At 44.7% G+C, this 13016-nt stretch overlaps 1 protein-coding gene across 13 annotated transcripts in view; it reads left to right on the forward strand.

Annotated features, from left to right (window-relative positions):
* The window catches only part of PHACTR1 (phosphatase and actin regulator 1), a 312123-nt gene extending 299398 nt beyond the window's left edge, over positions 1-12725 (forward strand). For all 13 annotated transcript variants that reach the window (XM_077353220.1, XM_077353219.1, XM_077353222.1 and 10 more), the window contains 3 exons: positions 1356-1496; positions 8539-8615; positions 10826-12725. In XM_077353220.1, the coding sequence (XP_077209335.1) occupies positions 1356-1496; positions 8539-8615; positions 10826-10841 (234 nt within the window). In that variant the 3' untranslated portion in view covers positions 10842-12725. The remainder of the gene's footprint in view (positions 1-1355; positions 1497-8538; positions 8616-10825) is intronic.
* Positions 12726-13016: the final 291 nt, after the last annotated feature.

Consider the following 13016-nt stretch of genomic DNA (forward strand, 5'->3'; position numbering starts at 1 on the left):
ATGCCAGTATACATCAAGGTTTAAACCAGGATCGAAATTTTTAAACCTTCCTGGCAATGCATGAGGTTCTAACACACTATACACACTACAGAGAGAACTGTAAATGTCAGCCTCTGTCCTAAGGGAGAAGCTAATGTAGGTGGTTGACTCTGTGGAAAGGGAGAAGGGGCTCTTCACATCTAGTCCAGCCTCCTGTCTCACACAATGGCCAACCAATTCCTCTGGACAGCCAAAAACAGGGCACAGAGGTCAAGGCCTTCCCCTGCTTTTACCTCCTGGCTCTGGGATTCAGAGGCTTGGTGATTTGGACACGTGGATGGGAGTCCACCAAAGAACAGTTGGCTATATCAAACCACCTCCACTAATTTGTGGCCTTAAAAACTCATGGTCTTGGGGCCACCATGAGTCAGTTGTGACTTGCCAGCAAAGTTATTTTTTCATGTAACAGACGTGAAAATAAGGGGCTGTACTACCTTTTTGCCAAAATAAAACCTTCTGAAAGGACTGCTCAGTCTTTAATAGCTCATCTTTAGCCCATTAATCTTACATAGAGTTGCGGCCATGTTTTGTACATTTCTTGCTCAAACATGCACTGGAATACATGCACTGGTTTGCTTCAACCTGCAATTGTTTTGGTGTGTGTCATGGGCATCACTGAACATAGAAAAGCCTCATTGCCCTGGCAAATCACTCCGTTGTGTGTTTCTAAACGATGCCAAAGAGACTGCAGACAGGCCACCAAGTCAGACTATTGGAATGATGCCGTTTATTAATTTTTATTGTTGATGCATCCCTTCTCTGCCCGTAGTGGCTGTTTTAAAAAAATGCACGCAAAAGCATACCTTAAAAAAGCAACACAAACACTCACAACAGAATCGGATAAATGCACAGCAAAGATGAAAAACAAACCCCACCCCAAGCCTAGCAAAGGGAGTAGGTTTTCCCATTTCTAAAGCTGAATGCTTAGGAAGATGTGTGCATCTCTATGACATGCCAATGTGAAGGCACTACCATGTGCACTTTCTGATATCATTCACCCTTCAATTGCTTTTATTCCACACAGCATTAGGTGCCGTGGAATAAAAATTGCCCCTTCTATTCTGTGGTGCTCTGGTCTGTTCAGTGAATGCCTTGTCACAGAGGGGAATCCCTCATTGGCTGTACATCACATGATCTGTCTTCCATCAAATATTAAGACAGATGCAGTTGTTCATCTTGCACCTACTGGATACCTAAATGTAACTAGTGAATTATGTTGCATTTCTTCTTTAAATGTTTTCCACAATGTGAGAAATTGGCAAAGAGCTTTCGGGAAGGGTGATGTTTTGGTACATTTTCCAACCTTTATGCTGCAGCTGAGCCAAAGGCCAACAGTGGAAGAGCTGCGTGAGAGGAAGATCCTCATCCGCTTCAGCGATTACGTGGAGGTGGCAGATGCTCAGGACTACGACAGGCGGGCAGACAAACCGTGGACGCGGCTCACAGCTGCGGATAAGGTAAGCTTGAAGAGTCTAGGAAGATAGCTCAGGCCTGCTTGTCAGCCTAGCACAGGGGTCACCACCCATCAGCCTGAGGGCACCTCTGTAACTTTGACACAGGGCGATGGGCACAATCACAAAATGGCTGCCATGGGAGGCGGAGCCAAATAAAATGTCAGGGAGTAATGTTATACTTCACTTCCATAGCAGGTTTTCCAATATTTCAGACCGAAGCTAAGTTTTAGTAACATTGTCAGGGCTGCAGGGACCGATCGGCTTGAAGTTTTCGGCAGTAATAACAATCAGAGTCAGCTTACCAGGTGCCTCCTGCAGTGCTGCCTACATGCAAAAGGAGGCAACAGGTGAACCAGTGCCCACTATTGGTGCCTAATACTTCTGGGGCCATTCAGCTTGGCTTTTTCCACAGACACTTGATCTTCCCAGCTGCCCCTGAGACCAGCGACCCAAGAACTAGACAGTAGGCTGTGTACAAGCTTAGAGTGCATAGCTACATGGCCAGTCTTGTACTTCCTTTACTTCTTTTTCTGTTGAGTTCCTTTATTTTGCTGTCATAAACATTTGCTTGCCCTTGCGTAAATTTGCATTAATTCCACTAAAAATCAATGAGATATTTTGTAGGTCACTGAGCTTGGCAGGAAGGAAATTAGGCCTATAACTCTCTGGAAAATACCTTGCTGACAACACTGTTTGCTATTTCTGCTGAGCAATTCCACCACAGGCTCACACTTTGCAAGCTATTCTGCTTATCATACCAAGATACAGAACGCATTTTTAAGTATTCAGACTTTACTACTGACTTTAAAAGATCAGTCCTGCATATTTTTTTCCATTAAGGCAATGGGTCAGACAATGTCTTTTGTGTCCATCTTCTTCTTTCATTCTAAATGACTCTTGAACTGTTATGTTATGTATCAAATATCTTGGGATAGCCAAGAGGGCTTGTCACTGCTTCATGCCTCTCTTCTCTGAAAGTCTGGCCATAACTGACTTGTTTCCCCTTGAGAACTGAAGGCTGCTTATGATAGAAGCCATGATGCTTATGACCCTCCTGCTTTGGCATCTGTTCTTCTGCAGGGTCTTCAAGACCTGTTTGACATGAGAGGAATTAGAGGGCACAACTGTGTGTTACACCGTGGGAAGTGCTGCTTCTCACCCTTGTCTGTCTCCAGTCTGAGCTGAGTGTAGTACAATGGAGATTTCCAAGGCTCCTTGATTTCAGTGGAAAGATATAGTACATGCTGAACTCTCTTGAAACTTGGCTTGCCAGGTGTTGTCCCTCTCCCCCCCCCCCCCGGGCCACTGGTGGGGGATGGGGGGATAGGGTTGCCAGTTTCAGAATGTGAAACTCTTGGAGATTTGGGGATGGAGGCTGGGGAGGACAGGGGGGTACAATGCCATAGAGTCCATCCTCCACATCCTCCATTTTCTCCAGGGGAACTGCTCTGTAGTCTGAAAATGAGCTGTAATTCTGGGGGGGGTCCCCAGGCCCCACCAGGAGAATGGCATTTCTACATGAAACTGCTTGAGTCAGACTTCATCTATCAAGGGTAGTAGCTCTCCAGGGTCTCAGAGCATAGGAGGCCTTTCACATCACCTTTTAACTGGAAATGCCTGGGATCTTCTGCATGCAAAGCAGATGGTCTACCACAAAGACATGGCATTCTTCCATTGAAACCAATGCTGAACTTTGGCTGGATAAACCTCTTGACTGTCCTGCCTGCCATCGCAAAAAAGCAATATTAGAGCTTATTCAAGAGAATGCTGGAAGGTTCACCTTTGTTACTTCATTGCCCTACTGCGGTCAGGGGCATGTCTGTTCCTATTTGTAAGTGTAGGTTTATCACTTCCCGAGGAAAAGTCAAATGGACAGTATTCATAAAACGAGACATTGAATGCAATTTCGTCTTTGCCTGTGTTCAGGGCAGGTAAGAGTGTTGGTCCTGATAAATGTAAGAAAGAATGACTTTCTGCCCAGTGGATTGGGGAAGAGGTTCTTAGCATAAACTGAAGACATCTGGAACAGGGGACTGAAGGAATGAAGAATTCCATTGACATCGCTAGGGAATCATCAGGCGATGATTAAGGATAGATGGATAGATGGATAAACTGATTGATTCGTGGCCTTGAACAACCATTGTCTTTAAAGTTTGTTTCAAAGTTTGTTAAGCGTTAAAAACAGAGATCAAAGAAAAAAGGATTCATGTCAGGATGCCAGCCTCCAGGTGGGGCCTGGGGTTCCCCCAGAATTAGAACTCATCTCCAGACAACAGAGATCAGTTCCCCTGGAGAAAACTGATGCTTTAGAATAGGGCTGACCAAACTGTGGCTTTCCAGATGTCTATAGGCTATAATTACCAATAGCACTATGCTGGCAGGGACTCATAGTAATTGCAGTCCATCTGGAGAGCCACAGATTGGCTGTGCCTGCTTTAGAAGGTAGATTCTATGGTATTGTGCCCCACTGAGATCCTTGTCCTCCTCAGGCTCTGTTCCCACATTTTCAGAGGTTTCTCTGCACACCAAACAGAATCAAAACAAATAGCAAACAGACAGCATTCTGACCGGCCTCCATGAGTCCTGCAGCTGCAGACCTAAACTGAAACCCTGACTAAGTCATGCGGCCCCTGGGCATTGCTGGGGGCTTGCACTGGTACCCTGGCAGTAGCGCTAGATGAGCCCTTTGGCGCACCTTAAGAGGAAGCCTATTCCTCGTGTGCTCTTTCGGGAGGGCTTCTTTGCCCGGCTAGACCTCTTGGCCCATGGTCTCACACCTCCATGAATAGCCCTGTATAGCCCCATCTTCCATGGCCAGTCAGAGAAGGTGGGCATGTGGCAAAGAAACAGCCAGAAAGGAAAGAGCAGAATGCAGGGAAAGACCAAAGGACTCTAGGACCCATTGTGTTGCTGAAGCCCCACCATGTTGCCATCCAGAAGTGTAGAGGAGAGGGGCCTCATAAACTGGGAAGTTTTCCATTGGGAGCGAGGGGGGACGGGACAAATAGGCACTGGAGACAGGATCCACTGCTGAATTAATTCCTCTCCAAACAAAGAAACAAAAGAGCTTGTTGTATTTGTGGGTCTGCTGTGGACAGAGCTTGAGGGCCAAGGCAGGATCCAAGCAGGCAATGAAACTGACCAATGCATTGCTAGATCCTGTCTTGCAGGATCCAGTCACTTTAAACTGAAACTGACCAATAGCATGCACTGGTGGGAAGATCCAATGTTTGTGTACATAAGCTGGGGTTTTTTAGGGGGTTCTCAGCAGTTTTGCTTCTCGTAACATCATGCTGAGGTCACAATAAAGAGCTGATGGGACATCCAGTGGTCCTGGCTTCCTTTGAACCCAGGGATTTAACAGAGCTGAATAGCTAGTAAAGACACACTGCTAGGAATGGGGAAGTGGCATTACAGGCAGGGACAAACACTCCTCTAAACTAAGACAAGCATCAAAGGGAGAACAAACAAAACCCTGTAAACATAGGCAAAGGAATGGCGAAGAAGCACAAGAAACATGAGTTATGAGTCAATTGCCCAGCCCTCCAGCTTTGATATAGCTGGAAGCCTGGCAAGTTTAGACATTTTTTTAGTATGTTTTCTCTATTTTCTGCTGCTTGAAGCTGCATGTTGAATGTCAGATAAGGGACGGCACAAAGGAATAAATTTTGCAACCTTGCAGGAGAATCAACAGTGTGCATAACCTCTTTCACCATCTCTGAGGCTGCGGAGTCAGCTGGCTGCAAGCCGCCTAGCTATAAAACATTTCAGCCGTCTTGTCGGTTGCCAGATCCAAAGTAAATATAACAAAACTTGAGTTGAAAGACAGTACAAGGGAGGGATTAATAGCTTTATGCTGTGTAATCTGTCCTGTCCCTGACCCCATAAAATATTGGAAGCTCTGGTTAGTATTTGGAAGGACGACCACCAAGGAAGTCCAGGCGCACTATATTACAATGCCCTAACTTCATCTGCACTTTCAGTGTGTTTTTGCAGCTGTATTTTCTTGTGTGGAACAAGAAAATCTACTTCTAAAGTCCACTGAAAATGCATTATCCAATGTGTGCAGAATGAATAAGCAGGTTTGGCCTTGGTCGGCATTTGGAAGGGAGGACCTATCGGTGAACTTCATTTTATAACAAAGAAATCGCGCTACAAGGACAGCTCATTCTGTGAGGGAACATTTCATCTTGGAGGGGAAAATTTATCTCACAGAGGGGAAGTGTGTGTGAGTCTGCCATACTGGGAAAACTGCTCGTGACCCAATGCAAGATTTTAACTTTGGACTTTCCAACTTATGGACCTGTAATAGAATGTAATAGAATACCGAGACAGTCGAATGGACTGTATTTCAGATGGTGGTAAGGAAGAGATTGTGGTGGGTCACATTCTGGAATCCTTCCTGTATTTCATCCCCCTCCCTACTACAGTTCCTATCCCACATGGCTTTCTTGAGGTACCATGACCCCCAGGGTAACCTTTTTGGGGTGGTCATAGGGTACCCCTCTTTCCTTTTTCATGAACACGTATGTGGTTAAAGTTGAGTGTCTGAGAATATAGAATGTAGTGAATATAGAATGTAAGTTAATGCTTTTCTGCTATTGCCACTTTTCAATTTCTATGGATTTTTTAAAAAGTTCTAGCCCCTCATGCTCTGGTATGTGTAAACCAGGCCTTAGTAATATTGTTTAGAAGGGCTTGTACCATTCTCTTTGACCATCTGCTTCCAAAACTGCTTCCCAAATACCAATTGGCTCGGTGTTGTTTATCCAACAGAGGACTATCCCATGCCAAGACGGCTGCCCCCTAGTTTCATTATAGACTTGGGGCAAAGTCCATTGCATTCAGGAATACAACAGGTGCTAGGTTGGTGTGGTGGGGTGGAAGAACTCTGTGGATAGCCTCTCTCTTCCCCATGGACCTGGAAAGGCTACAGGCTGGAGGCTCCCTGGCAGGGAACTCACCAGCAGGGGTAGCTCTCACATGGCAGGGATCTGCAGCCTCCAAGCCTCAGAGGGAAGTGGAAAGAGGAGGGGGTGGTCAGGGGTGAGGGACGGAAGGCGATTGGCTGGCTGCTGGACAGACAAGCAAGCCGGTTGGAGGAAGAGGGTGGGTGTTAAGCACTGAGTGGCCTTACCAGAAAATCCAAGGCCTTACCAGAAATATTAAGTGGAACAGATGCTTCCTTTGTCACTGGCGAGGATGGTAGCTTGTCCAGAAACATCACACAAAACTTATATTTCTTTCCAACTTTTTCCAAACATCTTTCAAAGCTTCACAAAAACTCAAAAGAGACGTTTCTAACAGATGAAATGTCCTGCAACCTCTCACTGGCATTGTCAAGGAGCCTAGAGGAAAAGTGCGGTTTGATTTGCTGACTATCCCAAGGGGAAGGGTTGAAAGACACAAGGTGATCATGTTTGGGTTTCACTGAGATCTCAGATTTTGAAAACATTTGGAGATGTGGAAGCAACAGTTCTGTCAGGCTCTGTGATTTTCTTTCCTCATAAGGCCTGTTGAATTAATTAACAAAAGCTGCAGGGCATTTGTTTCAGCACTTTCCCACGTGATCTTCTAGAGCTGAACTCTGGCACTTTTTCCAAGTACAGTTTTAAAAAATCAAGTCTTCCATCTGTTTGTTTTTCTGGGGTCATTTACAAGGGACCCATAACAAGACATATTTCCTCACTGAATTCAAAGCAGCCATCTTCCAAGTCTCATGCCTTACAGACTCATGCCTTCTGTCCTCTTGGTGGTTAAGGGTGGTAGCTTCTAATATGGAGGTTTGATTCCCCACTTCTCCATATGCAGCCAGCTGGGTGACCTTGGTCCAGTCACAGTTCTCTCAAAGCTCTCTCAGCCTGAAAGGTGTCTGTTGTCGGGGGAGGAGGAAAGTGATCGTAAGCCACTCTGAGACACATGAGGCCTGATGGGTGACCTTGGACCTTGTAGTGGTTAGGAGTACAGACTTCTAATCTGGCAAATTCAGTGCAAAGGAGCTGTGCTATTGATTTCCCAATGTTATAGATAAGCCAAAAATGAAATCAAAAGGCCAAAATAATGAGCCTCTCATCCACTTATTAGGTATAATAAGAGTGGATGAGAGACTAATTATTTTGGCCTTTTTAATTTTGTCTTTGGCTTTTCTAATCTGGTGAGCCAGGTTTGATTCTGCATTCCCCCACATGCAACCAGCTGGGTGACCTTGGGCTCGCCACATTACTGATAAAGCTGTTCTGACTGAGCAGTAATATCAGGGCTGTAAGCCACTTTGAGGCTCCTTCTGGAGCATATGAGAACCAACTCCTCTTCAGTAATATCAGGGCTCTCTCAGCCTCACCCACCTCACAGGGTGTCTGTTGTGGGGAGAGGAAAAAGAAGGCGATTATAAGCTACTTTGAGACTCCTTCGGGTAGAGAAAAGCAGCATATAAGAACCAACTCTTCTTCTTCAATCACAGTACTCTCACAATTCTCTCAGCCCCACCTACCTCATTGGGTGTTGTGGGGAGAGGAAGTGTAGGTGATCGTTAGCCACTTTTGAGTCACTTGAGGCCTGCTGGGTGACCTTGGGCTAATCACAGTTTTCTTAGAGCGCTCTCAGCCCCACCTACCCCACAGGGTGTCTGTTATGGGGAGAGGAAGGGAAGGCAATTGGAAGCCACTATGGGACTCCTTTGGGTAATAAAAAGCAGGGTACAAAGAAACAGCTCTTCTTCTTCTCTACTTATTTAAGATCTGAGTATTTGAATACAAGGGAAACTGATATTTCTAGTATTGGCCAGATACAGGTAAGAGAAAAAACCCTAGTGAACACCAAAGCTCACTGCTATGTAAACATACATGGGATTCAGGCATGCTTATCCATCTCTGTTTCTGGCAAGTTCCTTGTGTAGACAGCAGTGGGGCAGAAACTGTCCTAAGACCCTTTTTCTCTCATACGGGCACCACGTCTTTCCTTTCACAGATTGTTTATGAAAGCTATTATTTTGAACTTTAACGTTTTCAAAAGCTAATGCAAGTTTACACTTTTTTGTCATTTGCAGGCTGCAATTCGCAAAGAGCTCAATGAATTTAAAAGCACTGAAATGGAAGTTCATGAATTAAGTAGGCATCTAACAAGGTAAGATTGGAGGTTGTGTTTTTTTTCCTTTCAAGACCCCCAGTAAATAATGGTTGCAAATATAAGCCTAGACGATGTAAGCATCACTTGTAGCTCTGTTTGTTTCCAGGCTACAATGTCAACCCACATTCAGAGTTTTGAGTCCAGCGGCACCTTTAAGACCCACAAAGTTTAATTCTGGCTATAAGCTTATACGGGCCAACACTTGACACCGACTATGAGTGCAGTTGTGAGATTTTCAACCATGTTTTTGAGCCTGCTGGGCTTCAGTTAAGACACAGGCCAGCATCCCACTCTTTCATTTCCTACCTGTAAGGACTGTTTTTTTCACAAGCTCACCTGTAATTTAATAATCTTAAAAGATAAAAGGACGGTAAACATCACAGGGGTGACCATGGTTTGGTGCCCCATTGGCCACTGGCACAGGGTAGAGGAATAGGGGTGGCAGCTTCAGCTTGGGAAACTTTTAGAGATTTGGGAACAGAGCCTGAGAAGGTCAGGGAACTCAGTGGGTACAATGCTATACTGTCCACCTTCCAAGGCATCCAGTTTCTCCAGAGGAACAGATCTCTGTAGTGTGGAGATAAGGTATAATTCCAGGGATCCCCAGGTCCCACCTGGAGGCTGCCATCCCTGCGATGTTTTCAAGGGGTTGGTTTAACCCCAAGCTTTAGCTCTGTATGCCCTTCTGATTCCTGCAGCTGACCCTCTTGACTGTGGCTGATCCTCCTTGACCCCCCACCCCCTGTTCATAGCTGGTGGCCTAGAATGAGCCACTTTTGACTGTATTTCACTTTTCAACCCAATTTTTAGCGCACTTGAGACATCAAGGTGGCTGGCTGATCAGCTTTTGTCTCTTCATGGAGACCTGCATTAAAAAAAAGACCCAACTTTTTTTTTTTTGTAGGGGGGGGAGCAGTCCTTTCAAATCAGTCCTGAAGAAGAGAGTGAGCTCTTTGTGTTACTATGGTAATGAGTCGCCTGCACAGCAAGAGTCACCTGTGTTGCTTTTCTGGTGCGGCTGAAAAAATGATTCCTCAGAAAGTTAAACAAGGGCTCTTCCGCCTGTCAGAGACACAAAACACCTTTTGCCATGTTGCCATACAGCTTTCACGCAAATTGTGAGGATGTGCTCAGAAATGACTGTCATGGATTGTTATAATTGGAATTCTTAGCATTTGGGTCACCTGGGTAGATCAAGGTGACTTTGGATGTCACTGTGTGAGCTTCATTCTTGCCAAGAACGGGGCATGGAAACCCTACTCCTCCAATGCCCCGCCAGATACAAATTGTTGTGACAATAGCTTATGACTTAAGCTTGGTATAGTGGTGAAGAGCAGCGGCTTGCGAGCCAGGTTTGATTCCCCACTCCTCCTTCACATGCAGCCAGCTGGGTGACTAGCTTGGGCTAGTCACAGTCCTGTTAGAAGCTGTTCTCACAGAGCAGATCTATCAGAGCTCCTTCAGCCCCACCTACCTCACAGGGTGTCTGTTGTGGGGAAAGGAAGGGAAGGTGATTGTGAGCTGCTTTGAGACTCCATCTAGTAATGAAAAGTGGGGTATAAAAACCAACTACTACTCCTCATTATTATTATTATTATTATCCTCAGTTTTCTTGCCTCTCATTGTTATTTGGTGATTAGCTTCTTATTGAATATTTCAAATGCAAGGGCTGTTGAATCAGGTCCATCTTCTCCAGAATAATTCCAGACCACTGTGTGGATCTCACCAGCACACACGCACTCCCTTTCACTCACAAGTCATAAAGGAGACCCCCCAAAAAACCATTGGTCCTGCATCTTCCTGTGAGGGAAAATGTAGATCCCAGTTGTGAGGAAAAGTCATGTTTCCCCTCTGCAGCGTTGCATCATATGAAGTGGCCTATATCAGCTGACGCATGCCTGGACCATCTGGCAGATTCGTATGAGCAGCACAAGAACCTTTTCCCGTGAATGGGGGATAGGTTCATATTCTTGTACCCCAGAATCCAAACCGCAGGCCAATTATTTGAAATATTTGTACCAGAACTGTAACCTCATTGGGTTTTGTGAAGCCCACAAGTATTATTTAGATGGTTACTAAGAAAGCACAATGAGGGCTGTGGCTTTTGTTGGTCTTATTCTGCCACACCTCCGATAGTCGTCTTCTTCTTCTATGTGAAAAACCAGCAGATTATTTAACATTTAATCTCTTTCTTTGTTTCCCCTTAGGTTTCACAGACCATAGTTTACTTCTGTGCGAGTACTACGCCAGCGTTAAAACGTAACTGAAAAGAGCCATAAGTGCTGGTATTGTTCTCTTCTCTGTTACGTACAATGTAAATCTTCTGAACTGCCTTTTTAAAATAAAATTAAGAAAATCAAGAAGGAAAAAAAAAGGGGCGGGGAAGCAATCACAAGATCTGTGGGCACAACCTTCAGTAACTGAAACCAACCATAGCAAGAATTAGGCCAAGAGTTGGCATCTATATTTACAACTCTGCTGTGTGGATTTGCCATTAAGACCGGCCTTTCATACAAACAGTCTTTCTTCAGTCCCCCCTTTCCTCCAAGCAACTGTCTTCTGACTCCAAAGAAACCTGAGGCATTTGGTGTTGACCCCGGATATGAAAATGGGCACAAGCATCTGGACACAATCTTCAACCGGATCTGCCATCTTTTGGGTCAGCACCTTTCTACCAAACACTTCTTTCTGTTTGAGAGCACCTTAGAAAGATGAGAAGGGCAAAGACCTACTCTGATGACCTACCTACTTTGACACTTTGTGAAAACCATCTCTGGAGGACCTTTGGCGGGTTGGCTGTCACCCTTTTGTTTTATGAGGGAAACACAAGGAGAATTCTTCACTGTACATCTCTTTAATTCAGTTGACTTTTTTGCTGGGAGCGGGGTGGGGGACGACAAACCTTGGAATAATTAGAGATACAGGGATGTCAGGTGACAAGCTAAGCTTTGCAAACAGAATCAATTTGGCTGCCTTCCATCCTAGGTAACACTTCTTAGAATCATAGAGTTGGAAGGTACCTCCAGGGTCATCTAGTCCAACCCCCTGCAGAATGCAGGAAATTCATCACTACGAGCATGTTCTTACACGCATCTGTGTATAGATTAGACAGCAAAGCAGCTGTGCTGAGTAACCTCTTCCACAGGAAAATCTGCTTCTGAAGCACATTGAAAGTGCATTATCCAACATCTGAAAAATGAGCTCAATATGTTGTGTTAATTTGGCATAGATGCAAATGATTGTACGCACTGCAAAGCAGAGAAGTGAGCTGAAGATCTGTGTAGGGCTGTTTTCCTCTGTATGCATGGGATTTCTTAAAGAGCAGGAGTTTCTGTTACAGAGAATAATGTCTGTTACTTTCAAATGGGTCCAGTAGCACCTTTAAGATCAACAAAGATTTATTCTATCTGTTACTGGTATAAAGAACAAAATGTACTGTTGTGAGTTCAGCAAGGTGTGTGGTACTGGGAACCAAATTATTCAGCAAAAAGCAAAAAGATGGGGAAGGATGTTTTAAAGTATTGACTCTTTTCTTTTAACTTGGGGGCAGGTCCCTTGCATCCTTTAATGCATTATCAGCCTAGACCATTAAAGCCCCCTGGCTAAGCTCGCCAGCATTCAAATAGTTACTTAATCTGAATTAAACTCGTGATTCCCTCTAGACTGAAACCTTTTTCTCCTTCAGCAACCAAGCCTTGGCCTGTGCCCATCCCAAACAAAGTGTTACTGAGAAGGTAACTATCAATTCTCAGATTTAATCCCTGTTGTAAAAAGGATGTCGTAAAAACGAATATTAAAGAAAGTTCACTTACTTTGGAAACTTTATAGAAAAGACATGGTCTCTCTCTTACAGCACAACATCTGCCCTTCCGAATCCTCTCCTCACCCATGAAAATTGTCCCTAGTTCCACTCAGAGATTGTAAGACTCTTGAAACCAGGATATCTTTTCTTTTAGTTTGCATAAAACCCTCCCCCAGAAGAACAAGAATAAAATTATCCTGGGTAGTGACATTTGTGTTAATCCTGAGCATGAGAGAAGAAACAGAACAGCAGATATGTATGAGATCCTAGGAAGCAGACAGCATGTTCTATTTCTGCTAAAAGAACCATACCAGGAAAATACCTGTGAAAAATAAATGGATTACCCTTCCACTATTGATCAGTTCATCAAATGGGCTGACAGAAGCAGGGCTACTTTTAATGGGTTAGATACTGCGATCTGTCAGTAGAAGGCACTGACAGTAGACAATCTTCCCATCTTCCCCTTTTCTCCATCACCCAGGAAAATTTATTCCCAGATTCTTTGCACCCGGATGGGTCAGGCAACTGTGAGCAGGGAGAAAGGGGGTGAAATTGCTGCCTCCAGCCTCTCCCATGAGCTGAGCTCTGCTAATAGA

Source organism: Paroedura picta, chromosome 9 (genome assembly GCF_049243985.1).
Source record: "Paroedura picta isolate Pp20150507F chromosome 9, Ppicta_v3.0, whole genome shotgun sequence".
In the NCBI taxonomy this organism is placed as follows: Eukaryota; Metazoa; Chordata; class Lepidosauria; order Squamata; family Gekkonidae; genus Paroedura; species Paroedura picta.